The sequence below is a fragment of the Oncorhynchus kisutch genome, linkage group LG24 (assembly GCF_002021735.2).
Source record: "Oncorhynchus kisutch isolate 150728-3 linkage group LG24, Okis_V2, whole genome shotgun sequence".
In the NCBI taxonomy this organism is placed as follows: Eukaryota; Metazoa; Chordata; class Actinopteri; order Salmoniformes; family Salmonidae; genus Oncorhynchus; species Oncorhynchus kisutch.
In genome coordinates this window covers 31,054,614-31,075,624 of record NC_034197.2, presented here as the reverse complement: position 1 = coordinate 31,075,624, position 21,011 = coordinate 31,054,614, and the positions used below count along the sequence as shown (strand labels likewise).

At 46.2% G+C, this 21,011-nt stretch overlaps 1 protein-coding gene across 1 annotated transcript; it reads right to left on the bottom strand.

Moving 5' to 3' along the window:
* Positions 1-1,047: 1,047 nt before the first annotated feature.
* On the bottom strand, positions 1,048-20,632 carry LOC109868938 (EMILIN-3). Its single transcript, XM_031804195.1, has 6 exons — positions 19,847-20,632; positions 7,656-7,778; positions 5,682-6,007; positions 5,235-5,572; positions 4,651-4,998; positions 1,048-4,390 (listed from the first exon to the last, which is right to left on the bottom strand). Exons 1-6 carry the CDS (start codon positions 20,044-20,046, stop codon positions 3,248-3,250), a joined length of 2,478 nt encoding a protein of 825 aa, XP_031660055.1. The 5' UTR covers positions 20,047-20,632; the 3' UTR covers positions 1,048-3,247.
* Positions 20,633-21,011: the final 379 nt, after the last annotated feature.

Genomic DNA, 21,011 nt, shown 5'->3' with positions numbered 1-21,011 from the left:
CCTGTTTCCTCCAGAATCTTCACAAGGTCCTTTGCTGTTGTTCTAGGATTGATTTACACTTTTCACACCAAAGCACGTTCATCTGTAGGAGACAGAACGCGTCTCCTTCCTGAGCGGTATGACGGCTGCGTGGTCCCATGGTGTTTATACATGCGTACAATTGTTTGTACAGATGAACGTGGTACCTTCAGGCGCTTGGAAATTGTTCCCAAGGATGAACCAGACTTGTGGAGGTCTACAATTTCTTTCTGAGGTCTTGGCTGATTTCTTTTGATTTTCCCATGATGTCAAGGAAAGAGGCACTGAGTTTGAAGGTAGGTCTTGAAATACATCCACGGGTACACCTCCAATTGACTCAAATGATGTCAATTATCCTATCATTATAAGTGAAATAATCTGTCTGTTAACAGATGTTGGAAGAATGTCTTGTGTCATGCACAAAGTAGATGTCCTAACCGACTTGCCAAAACTATACTTTGTTAACAAGAAATTTGTTGAGTGGTTGAAAAACAAGTTTTAATGATTCCAACCTAAGTGTATGTAAACTTCTGACTTCAATTGTGTGTGTGTATATATATATATATATATATATATATATAATCACTCTGTATATATATTGTGTGTGCGTGCATTCCATCAGTAATTCCACAGCCTTGTTGTGACTCCTGCCTGCATATCTGTCAGGGACACGAGTGACGCCTGTTCACCCATCTGCTCTTCAAACACTCTCCTCTCTTCCTCCATCTCACCCTTCCATTCTGCTCTGGAGCCTCCCCATCCTGGTGACAGTGCTGAGTCACATCCTGTCCTCCTGTTTACCCTGTAGTCTGACAGTCTAGTCCACCTGGCATGGAAAACATTTTGTTCTGTTTAGTGAATGGTATGCAATGTGCAGTCCCTGATAAGGAGGGGAAGGGTTTAACATACTGTTCTTGTGTATTGGAAATACTATTGAAATGATGAAGAATAAACCACAACTTCTGTCATTATCAGAGGATTTGATGCCTCCTGCTGGTTATTCTTAGATCTGCATCAGAACATGAGAAATCAAATTAAATCAGAGTTTATTGGTTGTATACGTAGATTTGCAAGTGTTACAGCAGGTGCAGTGAAATGCTTATGTTACTAGCTCCAACAGTGCAGTAGAATGTCTTATGTTAGTAGCTCCAACAGGGCAGTAGAATGTCTCTCAAACACAATACAAATACACAAATAATCAATAAATCAAGAACTGTCAGAACTAGTCCAATGAATAATCCAAAGATCCTGTATATTGGCGTGAGCAGTTACAGTATATAAATACGCGATGTTTGTATAGACAGCATGTCATTTGGAAAAGAAAATGGTATGTACAATAGTAGGTATATTAGGATGGGCTATGTGTAGAATACAGTATATACATACACAGTGAGTAAGCAACAGTATATAAACAGTATATGAAGTTACCAGTGTTCAATGTCTCACATGGGACATTAGTCTCAAGATGCAGAGGTATTGGGCAGGTAGCCGGCTAGTGATGGCTGTTCAACAGTGTGATGGCCTGGTGATAGAAGCTGTTTCTCAGTCTCTCAGTCCCGGCTATGATGTACCTGTACCTTCTCCGTTAGACAGTATCAGAGTTAACAGACCGTGGCTCAGGTGACATGACAAATTTCTTCAGCCGCCTGAAGTTGAAGAGGCGCTGTTCCGCCTTCTTCACCACAGAGTCGGTGTGGTGGCACCATTTCAGGTCCTCAATGATGTGCAAGCCAAGGAACTTGAAGCTTTTTAACCTCTAGACTATGGCCCGTGGATGGGGACGTGCTACCTCTTCTGTCTCATGTAGTCCACGATCAGCTCCTCTGCTTTGTTGATGTTGATGGAGGGATTGTTTCCCTGGAAACACTTCGCCAGGCTCTAACCTCCTCCCTGGTGGCTGTCTTGCTGTTCTGGTCATCAGGCCTACCACTGTCGTGTCGTCAGCAAACTTGATGATTTAGTTAGAGTCGTGATCGGCCAGACCGTCATGTGAGTACAGGAGGGGGAGGAGCAAGCACTGTGTTGAGGCTCAGTATGGCAGAAGTGTTGTTGCCTGTCCTCACCACCTGATGTTGGCCTGTCAAGAAGTCTAGGACCCAGTTGTACAGGGATGAGTTCAGACCCAGGGCCATGAGCTTAGTGACGAGCTTGGAGGGCACTATGGTGTTGAAAACTGAGCTGTAGTCAATGAGCAGCGTTCTCACACAGGTATTCCTCTTGTCCAGGTGGGATAGGGCGGTTTGCAGTGCTTAAGAGATTTAATCATACATGGATCTGTTGGGGTGGTATGCAAATTGTAGGGGTTCTAGGGTGTCATTTAAGATGAAGGTTGTATGGTCCTTGACTCTCAAAGCGCTTCATGATGACAAAGGTGAGTTCTACAGGGTGATAGTCATTTAGTTCAGTTACCTTAGCTTGCATGGGTAATGTGAGGTTTTTTGTATGAGTAGGCCCAGTGACCTAGTATGAGTGCCAGTCGGTTTGTGCCATCATTTCAAATGCCCGTCACTCATTGTTTGGCTTGACAATGAGCAATGGAGATGGAGAAGCACAACCAGATCTGGGACCAGGCTACTAGTTCACCTTAGTATCAAAACTCTTCAGCATAATACTATTCTGTCTTAGACATCAGAATGACCAAAGAAGAAAACACAAAACTTTAAGGAGAAATGCATTTCTTTTTTACAATAAAAAAACCAAATGTTTACAAATCTTATAGCACCTTTCATGTTGACATAGGCTCCAGTCTTTTTAAAGGAAGAGTCCACACAGAGAGTGGAGTGTGTTTGCCAGTAGAAACCCATAGCTGCTCATTAGTCTTACATCATTCACTTTGTTTTTGTTATTGGTTTTACACATATCTCCAATACGTAAAGTATAACAATGCAACCATCTTTTCTTCATATAAGTTAAAAAGTCAGTTAAAAATCCAAATAAAATGTCAAAACAACAAAAATATCAGAAAAACAACAACAAAAATATCCCTTTCGGGAAAATATTGCCCAACTATACAACCAAGGGTGCATGTCAATAGTTTCAAATAGCCTCTTCTCCTCATCTCCTCTCCTTCCCTGATCTGAACAGTTAGGGTAGGTCAAAGCAATAAGATGGAATCCTGCTCTGAATTTCTTCTCACCTTTCCCATCAGTGGAGATGAAGGAAAGCAGATGAAAATGTGAATCCTCTTCACACTACTGACACACACAAGTCTCTCTCCGTAGCTCGGCTGCTACTGGTCTCCCCTATGATTGGCTGAACCCTTCCCAACACAGTCTTTGATCTCTCCCTTCAGCTCGGCTAGCTGTGTAGAGTGACTGGCCAGCGTTCCATTCACCTGTGACAGGTACGAGTCAGAGTGTCTCTCCAGCTCTGCTCTGATCCTCTCCAGGTGGTCCGCCAGCTCCCCCAGGCTGCCACACTGTCCCTCCACCTGGGACACACGACTATCCACCTCCTTCACCTCCCTCTGAACCCCAAGGGCCGTGCTCCAGCAGCCCTGCAGCTCTCCGGCCAGCCTCCTCCTCAGGCCCACCAGTTCCCCCTTCAGCTGGGCTAGTCGGCGCTCCCCGGCCCCTAGGAGGGAGGCCTGGCGCCCCACCAGCTTAGTGATGCCCTGGACCTCGGTGGCTAGCTGGTTCTCCCTGTGTGTCCATGTGGCATTAGCTTGGCCCACTCCCTTAGTGAACAAGCTAACAGAGTCCCTCAGACCCTTCAGGGTGCGGTTGACAGAGTTGACATTGATCTTGAGGAGGGTGATCTCTCCTTGGACAGAGCCTTCCTCATCCTCCTGGGCGATACGGTTCAGAAGGGTCTGCAGCGTGGTGTTGAGATGGTCTAGCTGGTCGGCGTGGGAGTCCAGACGACCTGACACCTTCTTCTCCACCTCCTCACACTCCTCCTCCGCTAGGCCTGTCCCCGTGCCTCCTTCAGGGGTAGTTGCAGGGGAGCAGGAGGAGGTGCAGAGGAGCTCCAGGTCTGTGAGCTGTTTCTGGATGCCGTCCAGGTCTCCCTCCACCCTCCTCCTGACTGACTCTATCTCTGTCTCCAGGGCGGGCACCACCTGACCCTCCAGCAGAGCTGGGGCGGTGGCGTTTCTCAGCTCTTCCACGGCCACAAACACCCTGTTCTCCAGGGCCTTCAGCTTGTCCTCCAGGGTCTTGAAGCCGTCCAGGTCCCAAGGCACCCTGGCAACCCCTACTTCCCCAGACTCTGTGGCATTGAGCCGGGCATCCATGTTCTCCAGACGGGCCTCTATCAGGGTCTCGATGTGGATAGTCTGGTCAGTGAGAGCAGCCTGGAGCTGGCGCTGAGACTCTGTTAACCCCGTCACTGACTCCTCTAGCATCAACACCCGCTTGGACAGGCTGTTCACCTGCAATGACAGTGACATGTCAGGCATATAGTGTAGCAATAAGCCAGTCATGTACATGTTTAAGCCATTTACAGATTGTGTGTTACAGATTGTGTGTTACAGATTGTGTGTTACAGATTGTGTGATAGAAATGTAAAGTACATTTTCGATTGAGCTGTCATATGCAGCATTTACTGTGAATGCATTGTCTGCTAAAGCAGGACAATTGCCTTTAAATTTCAGCTATATGGATTGAATAGAGCCCCAAAGTGAATTGGTACCTGTCCGCAGCAGCTCTCAGTGAGGGTCAGTCCCTGTATTTGGGCCTGCAGAGTACCCAGCTCCTCTCTCAGGCCAGTCTCTCTGCCGTCCAGTGACTGCTGAATCTTTTCCTGTCCGTTCATGTGTTCATTATGACACTGTCTCTGGACCTCTCCTATCCTCTCCTCACAGTGGTTCTCCAGGCCAGACAGACGCCTCTCGAAGCCGTCCAGGATCTCAGCGCGGACCCCAGCAAGCTTAGCATCCAGCAGGTCCATGATGGAGGGAGAGCCCGATCCAGGGATGGGCCTGCCGGTCGCAGCCTCCAACATCCTCTTCAGCTGCCAGTCATGGCCCAGAACCATACCCTAATGAATGAGAATGACAATCGTTTGGTTTTAGGTAGCACTTTCCTCAAACTCTTGACATTGTGTGGAAATGGGTCAGTGCAGAGTCAAAGATGTACAGAATCTCACACTGAGATTCAGGATCGTTCTGATTGGCATTGTGCCACAAGTTTGATTATTGATTTGGACATGACTTGTTTTTCTACATTTCCATTATCTAGCATAAACTATTCAAATCACAAAACCTTAGCACCCACCTGTATCTCCTCCAGCATGTGTCCCTTGGCTCTGAGCTCATCCTTCACCTCCGTCACCCTCCCAGCCAGATCCCCAAACCCGGGGAAACCCTCTGCCCCCTTCAGGCCGTCTGGGGTCCCGTCTGGGATAACCCCGAAGCCAACGGAAGAGTCAGAGAGACGGGGGGCACTGGAGAGCAGGGAGCCCAGCATCTTGGTGGTATCCTCCCGGAGAGAGAGGCGCAGACGGTCCTCCAGGCCAGCCACCACCCCGTTCAGAATGTCCAGACCCTGGGTTAGGTGACGTAGGTCCACCTCCATACGGTCCAGACGCTCTCCACTAACACCAACCTTATAACCTAGAGAGAAAGAAAATGATGATTACATAGGGCAAGGGAAGGAAAGGGAAGAGTAAATCAGGGTTTGAAAATATAAATTGGTTAATATTCCACCCCTGTCTGGTCTGACCATAGTTGGGTTTGCTGTTCCCGGTGGGAAGTTGTCCAGTGGGAATGGGTCTACTATCAGGCTGATTTGGGAAGGGCCTCCCAGGCTCCAAATTATCCCCCCCAGGGACAGGTTTGTGGTCCAAGGGGGGTCTGGGCTGCCCGTGAGGGTATCCCTTCGTTCCTGGGCGGTGGGGGGCACCACCCCTGAAGGGGGGCATCATATCGGGCAGGGAGGTGGGTCCATCGTAACAGTTCTCTCCAGAGTAGCCAGGACAGCACCTCCACTCCAGCTCAGTGATGGTTTTATAACCCACCTTGTATTTAGGCTTGTAGAAGGTCCGGTACCTGGAGTGGAGGATGGAGAGCAGGAGTGGAAGATGGAGAGGAGGAGAGAGCAGAAGTGGAGGATGGAGATAGGAGAGAGAAAGAGTGGAGGATGGAGAGGAAGAGAGAGCAGATGATAAGAGATCAGGAAGTGAGATGGGAGGAGAGGACAGGACAGGATAGATCAAAGGATTAGGGGGTTTATAATGAGATGGTGAAGGGTATAAACAGTAGATTAGGGGATAAAGAGATGGTGTAGTGTGGAGATTACAGGCTCAGGTGAGGGATTGTTACCAGGTTTATTACCCTCACTACGTCTGTTATCTCACTAAAGGGTCTACACTACTCTTCTAATGAAGAATAGTCATCTCTACCCTCTTTCTTTCTCTCACGTTCCCTCCATCTCCCAAGTGGCACAGTGGTCCAAGGCACTGCATCTCAGTGCTAGAGCTGTCACTACAGACCCTGGTTCAAATTCCGGGCTGTATCACAACCGGCCGTGATTGGGAGTCTCATAGGGCAGCGCAGAATTGGCCCAGTGTCGTCCGGGTCAGGGGAGGATTTGGCCAGGGTAGGTTGTCATTGTAAAAAAAAAAAGGGTCTTTCTGATTCCCTCCATTTTATTTGAAGTCGAAATCTTTTGACTATTTATCTCTTTGAGGTCACTACAGAGGACCTTTGAGAGGCTTCAGTCACACCAGAGAGAATATGACATCCCAGCTCACACCCTCATTACATGAATTACCATAATATATGTTTATTTATAATCCACTGGGATGAAAAGAAATGGTCAAACAACACTTTCAAACCCCTGTGGCCAGTTCAGAGTCACAGAGCCACTGACAAAACAACACAGTTGGGTGTGCAGCTGGGGGGACAGCATGGCGTTAACTAGTAGTACACACTGACACCACCAGAGGACAGCACAAAAATAACTTTAAGGAAAAGATTTTTAACCTATTTTTTTTTTAAATGATCAGTTCACATAATATAATTTTAAAGTATGCAATAAGGTGTATGTAATAGAATATACTCGTCAAAAACTAATGTAGATATTATAACATGTCATTCTAAAGCTTCCAAAATCTTGTTTGCAATAGGAGTACCATCATGGCTGCACGGTTGTTTCCAAACAGCGCCCCCTGTCAGTCATCCATGATTTATACATATCATTGGTCCAAATGCAAAGCACACTGACTGCTTTGCCATGCTCGTCAAAAATACATGGAAAGTGTACAACAGTGGTTGAGTCTCATTGTCAGTATCCTTTTCAGCCCCATCTTTCTGCCCCCGCACACGTATGAGTGTCAGAGGCTGCTGGGTCTGAATTCTCTACAGTAATTATATAGTTTCCAGTTTTATGTTTTAATTGTCCTTTCCCAACAATGCAATAGTTCCATAAAAAAAAGAAGTGAGCTATTAAAAGTAAGTAAGCTATATACAGGGTCAGTGCCAATACCATATTTACCATATTTAATATGCAGGGATACTGGAGTGGTGGGGTAAAGTAACTAGGCATCAGGATACAGTATGAATAACCGAGTAGCAGCAGCATATGTGATGATTGCATGTGAGTATGTGTGCCTGTGTGTGTGTGCGCTGAGTCAGTGTAAATGTGTGTGCTGAGTCAGTGTAAATGTGTGCGCGTGAGCAAGTGAAGTGTACTTACATGACGACAGGACACTTCTGCCCCCAGATGCACTTGGTCGTGTACTCTGCCGTCACGTAAGTGGCCATACCGTCCTGCGTCGTACACGTGATGTTCTTCTGGACCACATACGCACAGTGGTTTCTGATAGAAAGAGAGAGCGAATATCAATAACGACAAAAACAACAACAGGATATCATCAAATCCTCAAGCCAATGCTGTTTCTCCTGTAGAACTCTGTCCATAACAGCATTAGTGCCAGTTGCCACTCCAGCACATACAGCAGCTCTTCACAATGGCCAAGGTTGGAATTCACTCATTCCGTACCACACATTCTGAAAGTGCAGTGATGAAAATCAAGTTGAATTCTGGCCCATGTTAGACATTTCCAATGACACTGATTCCCGCATTTACTATACTTGAGGCCAAAATCCTACATGAAGTCATATGTGTTGTTGAGCCATCGACTGTCTCCAAGAGGCTCTGCACGCTCATTCTGTCACTTTGACGCCAGTGCAACTATAGCAACTGCTAAATGTTCCTAGGCCAGTCCACACAGGAAGCAGTGCTCCGGCTTCTTTAGGACGTTAGATGTTGTTGGGGTTCCAAGGGATACTTATTATTAAGTGTGAAACGTAGCACTGCTCCACAGCAGTTCCAGGGCACACAGAAGTGTTTTGGAGGAAAATGAGGGAATACGTTTGAGGCAGAGAAGTGTGTGTATGCCAAGTTAACAGGTTCATGGGGCAAAGAGAGAGGACAGGCTGTCGGAAATTATGAGAAACCACTGCCTTATTGGTTTAGGCATCCCTTAGCTTTCTCTCTCTCTCTCTCTGTGTGTGTGTGTGTGTGTGTGTGTGAGTGAACTCTCGCTCTCTCCATGTGTTGACTCTATTGATAGGGGACTGGAGCAGGAATGACTGGGTTCCTTTCATACAGAGCAGGAAACCTGTTGCCGGGGTGTGCGTCGTCAAGGAAGTGGTTAGCTGTGCTGTCGTGTGACCTGACCTGGTGAAGTATTATGGGATGTTCTTCGAGTCAATGGACTGCACTAACGCCACTTTCTAGTGGGAGGGATATATTGTGCCCTTGGAAAAGTCTGTGTCCATTTTCTCAAAATAACAAAAAGCAAGAAAGTACACATGCAAATCACTGTGCACACGTACACAGACAAAGGCAAACATGAACACACCCCTCACACCCACACTCATGTAGAAGACCTCCTTTACAGTAAAATGCACAACATCACAACTGGTTTTAGAATCATACAGTAAAATGCTGGTAGTTTCCTCCCTATAAAGGATATATTGACAGTATGAAACAGCTTAACTTCTTGTTATTGGCTCATTCATGAGAGTGCAAGGAGAAGCCTGTTTTAGGGTTAAGAAGTTAAGGTGATTGACAGCTGATGGAAAGGAGACTGTGTTTGTGTGTGTGGTGTCAGATGGAGGAGGGAAAACAGACTACACTCCCAGATTTCTTTGTCAGGTGCACATCTGGGCTGAGTGAGCAACCTTCAGATTCTTATCACTGAGGCCTAAAGACCAGGAATACAAATGGGCACAGCCACCAGAAAGCCTCTGCTCCCCTCCTCTCCTTCTTTCCCTGCTTGCTTTCATCCCTCTCTCCCCTCCTCCTTCTCCTTACTTCCTCCACTCTGATTACCCTCCCTCTCCCTCATCCTTCTCCCATTCCCTCTTCCTCTACTTTCTCCTCAAACTTACTCTCTCCTTTCTCTCCAACTTGTCACCCCCCTTTTTTACCCCCTCTTCTCCTCCTCCCTTCTCTCCAGCCCCCCCTTTCATGGGTCTGTCAATGTAATTTGGGTCTCTGCGTGTTATTCATTCCTAGCAGGTGTCTCAAAGACATACAGAGAGATGGAGGGAGGGTAAAAAGAGAGAGTGGGAGAGCATGAAAGTGAGAGAGAGAAAGAGAGTGTGAGAGAGAGAGCTAAGATACTGTGAACTCAGTGTGTCTCTCTACAGACAGTGATTTGGGCCAGAGCACCTCAAGGCCAATCCATCTGCTTTGGAAAGCAGCAAATAGGGTCAATGAGAAACAGAGAACGTTAATGGAGATGAAGAGATAAACCTGGGAACAGCACCACACACACACACACACACACACTGGAGATCTGACCTCCTCGCCTCACAACCACTGAGACCGCAAAGCAAGAGCCGTAAAGATTACAAGGGCTTCACAGCTGTGTGTGTGTGTGTGTGTATGAGAGAGAGAGAGTGAGTGAGTGATTGGCTCAGCTGCTGTCCTGGTACTGAGAATTTGGACTTGGTCTATTGTGGTAAGACTGCATTAATCCTGACTCTGGGGAACAGGGATGGACTGATCCAGGATCTGAGATGAGAGGATTAAACTTCACACTGTTCTCAGTCTTTCCATCTTCACCATCAAAGATGTGTACACAACAGAGATCTGTCGATAACCCTACATGCTATTGCCTGAAAGAAAGTTATCTCGTCATCCTTTTCAACCATTCCACACTACCCAAAACAGATATCTCACCTTCCAAGCTCTCTCCCCAAAAACAAACCTTCCTCTTCAACCTTACCCCACCCTGCCTCACCCTCTTTCTCTCTATGCCTCACCTCTCACAACTCCCCCCAACCTCCCCCAAAAGACAGAGCACAGCCCCTTCCTCACCCTTTCTCCCAATACTTCTCCACTCTCTCTCTCAATTCAATTTAATGGCTTTATTGGCATATGTTAACATTGCTAAAGCAAGTGAAGTAGATAATAAACAAAAGTGAAAAAAACAATACAAATGTAATAGTAAACATTACACTCACAAAAGTTCAAATGTCATATTAAGTACAGTGTTGTAACGATGTGCAAATAGTTCAAGTACAAAATGGAAAATAAATAAACATAAATATGGGTTGTATTTACAATGGTGTTTGTTCTTCACCGGTTGCCCTTTTCTTGGGGCAACAGGTCACATATTGTGCTACTGTGATGCACACGGTGGTATTTCACCCAGTAGATATGGGAGTTTATCAAAATTGGGTTTGTTTTTGAATTCTTTGTGGATCTGTGTAATCTGAGGGGGAAAATGTGTCTCTAATATATTGGCCTTAATTTAACTAGGCATGCCAGTTAAGAACAAATTCTTATTTACAATGACTGCCTACCCCGGCCAAACCCGGACGACGCTAGCCAATTGTGTGATTCAGCCTGTGAGTAAGTCATTTTTCTGGTGTAGGTCTGGTCCCACTGTAAATATTTCCAGTATATCCTTATAGTTCCTAAATCCCCTCTGAGTCTCCGAAGGGGAAAGGATCATTCCCTTTCAAATTCTCCTATGGAGCGCTTTGGCAAATATTATTGCAAGTAGTCCCTGAACCTCTCCCAAAACAACTCACCTCTCAATCCATCTCCCCCTTTTCTTTGTTCTCCTTCTTTCTCTGCTCCTCCTCCTCATTCTCTCTTTCTCAATTTATATTTCATTTCCTAACTTTCTCACAATCTCTCTCCTCCCCAAACACTATGCTCCAGGGATCAACAGCTTTTCTGGAGTGGGTGGTTGGGGGACCCGAAACATAATTACTAATGATTTGTAAGAACCCAAACAGATATGTTTGACTATAGCATAAGTTCAAACCTTGCTAACATTTGTATACGATCACGTGTCACTCTATGATGCGTGGAAATACTTGGACAGATTTCTTATTAAAATCACTGCTGATTTCCTCCTGTTTTTACAGTCTTTTATGTCCAACATTGAAGATTCTACACCTTCTCTTGTTGTCTTCCATACTTGTAGTGACAATGTGAAGTGTGATTTTAACATGTTGTTCTCAACTGCAACGGTCCTGCAAGGGTCCTGCAAGGGTCCTGCAACGGTCCTGCAAGGGTCCTGCAAGGGTCCTGCAACGGTCCTGCAAGGGTCCTGCAACGGTCCTGCAAGGGTCCTGCAAGGGTCCTGCAACGGTCCTGCAAGGGTCCTGCAAGGGTCCTGCAACGGTCCTGCAAGGGTCCTGCAAGGGTCCTGCAACGGTCCTGCAAGGGTCCTGCAACGGTCCTGCAAGGGTCCTGCAAGGGTCCTGTAACGGTCCTGCAAGGGTCCTGCAACGGTCCTGCAAGGGTCCTGCAACGGTCCTGCAAGGGTCCTGCAAGGGTCCTGCAACGGTCCTGCAACGGTCCTGCAAGGGTCCTGTAACGGTCCTGCAAGGGTCCTGCAACGGTCCTGCAAGGGTCCTGCAAGGGTCCTGCAACGGTCCTGCAACGGTCCTGCAACGGTCCTGCAAGGGTCCTGCAACGGTCCTGCAACGGTCCTGCAACGGTCCTGCAAGGGTCCTGCAACAGTCCTGCAACGGTCAGGCAAGGGTCCTGCAACGGTCCTGCAATGGTCCTGCAACGGTCCTGCAACGGTCCTGCCTACCTGCCCTTCAAACAGATTTATTTGTGGACCAGGGAAGAAACTTTCCAAAAAGTTTCAACCTACGATCAGTCTGGCATATGATCCCCAAAATGTCTTTCCTGATCTCTCTCTCTCGGCCCATCTCTCTCTCCTTCCTTCGGGCTCTCTCTCTCTCGGCCCCTCTCTCTCTCCTTCCTTCGGGCTCTCTCTCTCTCTGCCCCTCTCTCTCTCCTTCCTTCGGGCTCTCTCTCTCTCGGCCCCTCTCTCTCTCCTTCCTTCGGGCTCTCTCTCTCTCGGCCCCTCTCTCTCTCCTTCCTTCGGGCTCTCTCTCTCTCTGCCCCTCTCTCTCTCCTTCCTTCGGGCTCTCTCTCTCTCTGCCCCTCTCTCTCTCCTTCCTTCGGGCTCTCTCTCTCGGCCCCTCTCTCTCTCTTTCCTTCGGGCTCTCTCTCTCTCGGCCCCTCTCTCTCTCCTTCCTTCGGGCTCTCTCTCTCTCGGCCCCTCTCTCTCTCCTTCCTTCGGGCTCTCTCTCTCTCTGCCCCTCTCTCTCTCCTTCCTTCGGGCTCTCTCTCTCTCGGCCCCTCTCTCTCTCCTTCCTTCGGGCTCTCTCTCTCTCGGCCCCTCTCTCTCTCCTTCCTTCGGGCTCTCTCTCTCTCTGCCCCTCTCTCTCTCCTTCCTTCGGGCTCTCTCTCTCTCGGCCCCTCTCTCTCTCCTTCCTTCGGGCTCTCTCTCTCTCTGCCCCTCTCTCTCTCCTTCCTTCGGGCTCTCTCTCTCTCTGCCCCTCTCTCTCTCCTTCCTTCGGGCTCTCTCTCTCGGCCCCTCTCTCTCTCTTTCCTTCGGGCTCTCTCTCTCTCGGCCCCTCTCTCTCTCCTTCCTTCGGGCTCTCTCTCTCTCGGCCCCTCTCTCTCTCCTTCCTTCGGGCTCTCTCTCGGCCCCTCTCTCTCTCCTTCCTTCGGTCTCTCTATCTCTCTGTCTCTCTTTCTCTCTCTTCTGAAACTCATCACGGGGGGCCGCAGTTGCCCCCCCCCTTTTTAGAGTACATTTTGTGTAATTATAAACGTTTTGCAATTTTATAACTAAATTCCTGGCCATCCCTGTCTTAGAACAATGAAATGATGCAGGTGCAGTTTTTAATATGATATCTGAGTGAGACAATCAATAGGGGTCCCCCAGCAGGTTATTCAACCATGATACAAGTTTACATTGCTGGCCGCTAAACTAACTTAGCAATCTGAAAAATGTTAGCTGGCGTGGGCTAATCAGTGACTTACATAACGAGAGATAAACCGATGATGCACAACCCAATTTAGAGAAATTAAAGCAAGTTGAGCCCCCCCCCCAAAAAAAAATATACATCAAAGAGCCTTGAAAAGGGGTCCTGTGGGCAACAGTTGCCCATCCCTGTCTTAGAACAATTAAACGATGCAGGTACTGTTTTTCCAGAACTCAGCTCAGACGTATACAGTGCATTTCCTATAGCTTGTTTACTTTTGGAAGCACAGTAAGACTCAAATAGCGGCAGTTCTTATGCTAGCCCATTTAAATACCTCTCTTTAGCCCAAGGTATTTCCTGATGCATTTAATCTACTTTAGGCCATAGCTACTAAAACTAAGGGATTGCAGTCCGGGAGTAAAATGACTGCCATCGTGGGAAAGTATGTTGTGTTTGCTACAGTATAATTCATGCCTGTCTTTTTATTTTGCTAGGCAAGTCAGTTAAGAACAAATTCTTATTTTCAATGACGGCCTAGGAACAGTGGGTTAACTGCCTGTTCAGGGGCAGAACGACAGATTTTGTACCTTGTCAGCTCGGGGATTTGATCTTGCAACCTTTCGGTTACTAGTCCAATGCTCTAACCACTAGGCTACCCTGCCGCCCCAATATCTGTCAGACATCTACTTCACATTATGAGTGAGCAAAGAGAAAGCAGTATAAAACTCATAGTGACAAGCTCAACTGCTTGTTGAGAAATATTAAAGAGTATTAAAAAGTTATTTCTAACCTCTGGTTCTCCATTATGAACCCATACAGCACACAACAGCAGAGTTGACTATCGCTGAATGCATCCATGTCAAAGCCTCTACAGCCCCATTCTCATCGACAGGGCTGTAGTGGAGCAGATTGAGATATTCAAGTTCCTTGGTGTCCACATCACCAACAAACTATCATGGTCCAAACACACCAAGACAGTCGTGAAGAGTGCACGACAATGCCTATTTCCCCTCAGGAGACTGAAAAGATTTGGCATGGGTCCTCAGATCCTCCAAAAGTTCTACAGTTGCACCACCGAGAGCATCCTGACTGTTTGCATCACCGCCTGGAATGGCAACTGCTCTGCCTCCAACCGCAATGCCCACGTCCCAGTACATCACTGGGGCCAAGCTTCCTGCCATCCAGGACGTCTATACCAGGCACTGTCAGAGGAAGGCCCTAAAAAGTAAGATTTGTTTTGATTTGATCTTGGAGAATGTCAAGAATATCTATCACTGCTGTCATCTCTGCAAATCTAACAATATACTGTATACACGACTTGTAATTGTCAAGTTTATCAGATGGATGGACGGACGGACAGACGGACGGACAGACAGACCCGGTATAGCCTATGCCCCCTACCCACTGGTACCCATATCTGGGTCTGGCTCACACAACCATTTTCAGAGTCTATTGACAAGATGTTTGTGAGAATCAGCTGACTCTTAAGAACCCGCCCCTTTTTTTTAATTATCGCCTAAAATGACAAATCTAGCTGCCTCTAGCTCAGGCCCAAAAGCAAGGATATGCATATTCTTGGTACCATTTGAAAGGAAACACTTTGAAGGTTGTGGAAATGTGAAAGGAATGTAAGAGAATAGAACACAATAGATCTGGTAAAAGATAATACAAAGAAGAAAAAAAAACTGTTATTTTGTATTTTTTTGTACCATCATCTTTGAAATGCAAGAGAAAGGCCATAATGTATTATTCCAGCCCAGCTGCAATTTAGATTCTGGCCACTAGATGGCAGCAGTGTATGTGTAAAGCTTTAGACTGATCCAATGAACCATTTTATTTCTGTTCAAAATGTTGTATCAAGACTGCCCAAATGTGCCTAAATTGTTTATTAATAACTTTTCATGTTCAAAATTGTGCACTCTCCTCAAACAGTAGCATGGTATTATTTCACTGTAATAGCTACTGTAAATTGGACAGGGCAGTTAGATTAACAAGAATTTAAGCTTTCTGCCAATATCAGACGCGTCCATGTCCTGGGAAATGTTATTGTTACTTACAACCTCATGATAATTGCATTAGCCTACGTTAGCTCAACCGTCCCGTGGAAGGGACACCGAAGAAGTTTAACATTGTAATATTTGTTTACCATCGGTGAGTAGAGGGCCACCAACAAAACAGAACACCACCAAGCAAAAAGCAGTACCATCATAAGCAGCATCCCATGATATTTTCACATGGAAATACCTCAAAATGCTAAACTTGCATTGAATTGGCTTGACTCCTGCTTGAGTTTGAGATAAATGACACAGGACCATACAGTCCCATGTGAATCTAGCTTGGGGCTGCACTCCATAAGTTTCCTGTGGAGCCCTCCCTCTGAATGCTGTGTCTGCAACCACTACATTTCTGGAGTTATGTTAAAATGAAGACAGAAACATGGCAGCAGTAGAATACATCACAAACAACATCCCAATGAGCTAAGTTGGAGTGCAAACAAACATTTTCCCCAATACTCCCCCTGTAGCCCTCTATGGTCTGTGTAAGTCCCCATGCAGTCCAGTTGTAGGCATTGTGATCATTGTCTACCTTGTTACTACCAATGAGGAGAGGGCCACATTCCCTCCCACCAGGAAATAGTCGGCATGAATGGGACTGAACGGCTGTCAAATCACATGCTCCATTGCAACAAGACAGTTAAAAGCAAAACAAGAAAAACGTCCAACGCACCAAAACAGCTGAAGACTAGACGGAGAACGTTGTGATGTGTTAATTCCATGTAGTGACTAGTAGCCTACGGAAATAAATGTATTTTGTTATGTAGTTTGTACGTGTGTTATGTTATTACTGGTATTTCTAGGTGTTAGAAATTCCAGATAATCTCGCTCACATACACACACACGCACACACACACACACACACACACACAGGCTCATTACAGCGCGTGTGATATTAGTAAAGTAAAGTACCAGTCAAAAGTTTGGACACGCCTACTCATTATCTTAACTTTTACAATTTTCTACACTGTGGAATAATTGTGAAGACATCAAAACTATGAAATGACATGGAATCATGTGGTAATAAAAACAATGAAAATATATTCTATATTTGAGATTCTTCGAAGTAGCCACCCTTTGCCTTGATGACAGCTTTGCACACTCTTGGCATTCCCTCAGCCAGCTTCATGAGGTAGTCACCTGGGATGCAGGTGTGCCTTGTTAAAAGTTAATTTGTTCCAACATCTAGTGGAAAGCCTTCCCAGAAGAGTGGAGGCTGTTATAGCAGTAAAGGGGGGACCAACCCCATATTAATGCCCATGATTTTGTAGTGAGATGTTTGACGAGCAGGTGCCCACATACTTTCGGTTATATAGGACATATCCACTGCCCCAGACACCAACTGAAGTCATATATCTATGGTGGCTGTTTGCCTGTGACAGATCCCCAGGGTCCTGTATGACCTGGGTGAGTTAGACAGCCTATTAATACAACTGGAGGATAGATAGATGTCCACCTGTCTCTTTTTGTTTACCTTCAACTATGTCTCCACTGCAGCTAAAGGCAAAGAATTAAAGGTTGCCACACTCAACTCTTTAGAGACTCATTGGCTGCAGGGGTTCAAGTGCCTATTCTACTCCTATGCCAAGGTTATAGACCATGAATCTGGAAATGCATATGTGTGTGTTCCTGTGTGTATATTTAAACATATTGGCATCAGTGTCCCTGTCGTAAACCAAATAATCTGCCACTATAAAGGAGCACTAGACCCTGTCTTGTGACAGCACAGTTGCAGTGGCATTTCAGCCATTTTAGACTTCACTGTAAAACACCTACTGTCTCTATGGAGATGTAAGGCAAGGGTGAGATGGAGGGATAGGGAGGAAGGGGAGGGGGAGGGGGAGGGGGAGGGATAGGGAGGAAGGGGGAGGTTGAGGGTGAGACGGAGTGATAGGGAGGGAGGTTGAGGGTGAGCGGGAGGGATAGGGAGGAAGGGGGAGGTTGAGGGTGAGACAGAGTGATAGGGATGAAGGGGGAGGTTGAGGGTGAGATGGAGTGACAGAGATAGGGAGGAAGGGGGAGGTTGAGGGTGAGACGGAATGACAAGGAGGAAGGTGGTTGAAGAAGAGGGGGAGGGAGAGGTAGTGAGCGAGTGATTAATTGAGGGTGAGGGTAGAGAGACTGAGGAAGGGGAGAGAGAGTGAGTGAGATCTAGTGAGGAATGGTGTGGTGAATATATGGATTAGGGCGGGATAAAGACAACATTAGGAGAGATCTCTCTGGGTCAATTAATGTGAGGAAAGGATGAGGCTAAGGATAAGGGCAGGTGTGGAAAGAGTACTGATGTCACACCCTGATCTGTTTCACCTGTCTTTGTGCTTGTCTCCACCCCCCTCCAGGTCTCTCACATCTTCCCCATTATCCCCAGTGTATTTATACCTGGGTTCTTTGTCTGTTGACAGTTCGTTTTGTTTCGTCAAGGCTACCAGCGGTTTTCCAGTGCTCCTATCTTTCTCTAGTTCCTTTTTTCCCGGTTTTGACCATTCTGCCTTTAAAAAGTACTCAGAGAAAAAGTAATTGAGTTACTTTTTTAAAAAATACAAAAATTGACCTTGATAATTAGGTTACCTGAACATTGTTTCACATAATCTTTTCAATGCATTACATTGAAAAAGGAAGAGAGGAAATGAATGTACAGTAGGAACTACATTTTCTTATATGAGTTGCAATAAGGTACATCTGTATGTAAAAGAAAACTACAGATTTGTCAAAAATATGCAATTAACATTAAACATTCAAAGCAATTAAAATGTTTTAATAAATAAAAACGCAATGCAAAATGAGGTGCATAAACAATAAAATTGCCAGACTTCAATATACTTCAGACTCCAGAAATAAACATGTCTAATTCTTTCACCCATTCAATCCCTCGTTCACCCCTCTGTTTCTCCATGGGACCAGCTGACATTCACTCACTCACCCATTCACACTCTTTCCCTCACTGCACTCACTCCCTCTTTCCCTCACGCACTCCCTCACTCACAAACTTCCTTTAACTCCCTCACCAGGGGTGGAAAGAATACTGAAATATCCTGCTCAAGTTGAAGTCAAATTACATACTTTGAAAAATACTGCAAAAAGTACTACTCAATTATTACTTTCCACCTCTGGCTATGGGTGAGGCGGGTGATAGAGGCGGGTTAAGAGGCGGAATAAAGACTACGTCGGGCTGGGTCAGGGTCTGTCTGCTTGATGAATTAGGATGAGAAGGGAGTAGGGTGAGGGAGGGGTGAGGGTGTAGGAGGGGTGAGGGTGAGGGAGTGGTGAGTAAAGAGGAGGGTGAGGGAAGGGTGAGGGAGTGGCGAGTAGGGAGGAGGGAGGAGGGTGAGGTAAAGGGTGAGGGAGTGGTGAGTAAAGAGGGGGTGAGGGAGTGGTGAGGAGGGTGAGGGTAAAGTCTAAGTAGGGCCAGACCAGGCTCTGTCTGCTGGGGCTGGTAGAGGAAAACAGCAGGGAGCTGTCCAGAGTGGTCCATCTCTCAGGGGAAGCCAAGCAGGAGAATGAGAGAAAGGAGACAGCAGAAAGTCCCCAGGGACAAACAACCTAACAATTCCTATGTTCGTGTGTATAATCAATGAATTGCCATGATAGACTTTTTAAGGTTTTATAATAAAACGAGGGAGAGTACCACAGGAAGTGGAGCGAGAGATTATCCCCCCAGAGACAGCTATTTTATCACTTGGGTAAGTATTTGGTGGTGACTAGAAGAGATCAAAAGCTTTACTTGCGTCGGAGCACAAAGTATGTCCCCACATGTTTACCCCTTACTGTAAATCTACTGTAGCCTGGTATTGAATTACACTGAGAATTACACAAATTCACCACAGTCATGTCTTCATGACCAAACTTTAGCCAGCATAGACACACTTCTTATTTTGACACAAGCCCCAAGACTCAACGTGAGGGAAGCCTGTCAAGTAGTAGTAGTAGTAGGTTTTCCCTTCACAAAATATATCATACCTCAATAAGGGTTTGATTGAATTGAGCTGTGAATTACTACATGACTAAAACAGGATCCAAAACCAACAATCCTTGGTACTGGTTTAGACTTCTATTAGCATCACTCCCATCTGGCTAGGGGTACCCAGCTGTATGTCTGCTTCTAATGGAGCTTTCACCCACCCACACACACACACACACACACACACACACACACGTCCGCGTGCACGTGCACAAAACACAGAGCTCAGAAGATCAATACCCCTGACATCAGCTCAGCTCTCCTCTTATAATGAGCTCTTTGTCTCCATAATGCAGAATGTCATTGTTTCTTCATAATGTTTATCTTCAGTCACAGATGGTTTTAACCGCAGAGATAGGCTGACGGTGTGTGAGAGAGAGAGAAACAGAGTCAATTCAGCCAGTGTTATTGAAGCGATACAGTAACCGAAAGCATATTTGTATTACCCATCCGTGACATGGGTTAAGATATAAGATTCATGTGGAAAAGAGCTATAAGCCCATATTCTATTTGCCATGGAAATCCTTATTGCCTTGTCAATCACTTGGAGAGGTGCTGTATAAATGTATGACTAGTAAAGTTGAAGCTAGACGCAGTTTCAGGAGATGCACTTACTTGTGGCGGGTCATGGGTTTTCCTGGGGTGTAGTGTGGGTTGACTCCAGCCTTGTACAGGTTGTATCTGTTGCCATGACTTCCTCCAAAGAACGGGTTCCCATGGCCTGTTCCATAGAAGGTTCCTTTGGTGTCCACCAGTGACAGGAACACTCCTAGAATAAAGGGCTGCAGAGCAGCTTGAGAAAACCTGGACCTCATTTTCTCTTCGTAGAGGCTGCCAAAATAGCACCCGTGGAAAGCACCAAAAAGGAGGACCGATATAAATGATTAAGGAACCAATTGATATCTAGAAAGGAGATTTTAAAAAAGATCTGTGTGTCAGGTGCCTGCAGTGTTGTTGTCTTGTCTTCAGTTAGCCCTGAGGGAAACCTCTAGTCCAAACCTCTGCAGTGTTGTTGTCTTGTCTTCAGTTAGCCCTGAGGGAAACCTCTAGTCCAAACATCTGCAGTGTCAACAGCAATCTGACCTGTCCTGCATCTCTCTTCTTCAACACATCTCTCCCAGACAGCTGCCAGCAATAGGCAGAACAGAAGAAAACCTAGAGAATGAGATGGAGAAGGGAAGAGGGAAATAGGGAGGGAGAGAGCACAACCAAATGTAAAGTAAAGGACAGGTGAAAAAGGGGGAGACAGACAGAGGAGAGTGAAAGATAGAGATGGTCTCTAGGAATGCCACAGCTCCATACACAAACACGAGTGTGTGAGTGAGCGGGGGACGTGCTGACTAAGCTCCCCCAGCCTTCTGTATGCTGTGTGGGTGTGTGTGTGTGTGTGAGGTGTGTGGATCAGCGTGCTCCACTACTGACTCTGAGGGGGAAGGCTGACAGGCAGCAGTCATTTGCATATCCCTCCCAAACCCCAGCCCCTACCCCTGGCCCGACATGTTGCCCAGCCCAGACACAGGGGAACAACCCCTATTTTCTTCTCTCTCTCTTCTCTCTCTCTTCTCTCTCTCTCTCTCAATTCAATTTCAATTCAAGGGCTTTATTGGCATGGGAAACATGTGCTAACATTGCCAAAGCAAGTGAGGTAGACAACATACAAAGTGAATATATAAAGTGAAAAACAACAAAAATTAACAGTAAACATTACACATACAGAAGTTTCAAAACAGTAAAGACATTACAAATGTCATATTATATATATATACAGTGTTTTAGCAAT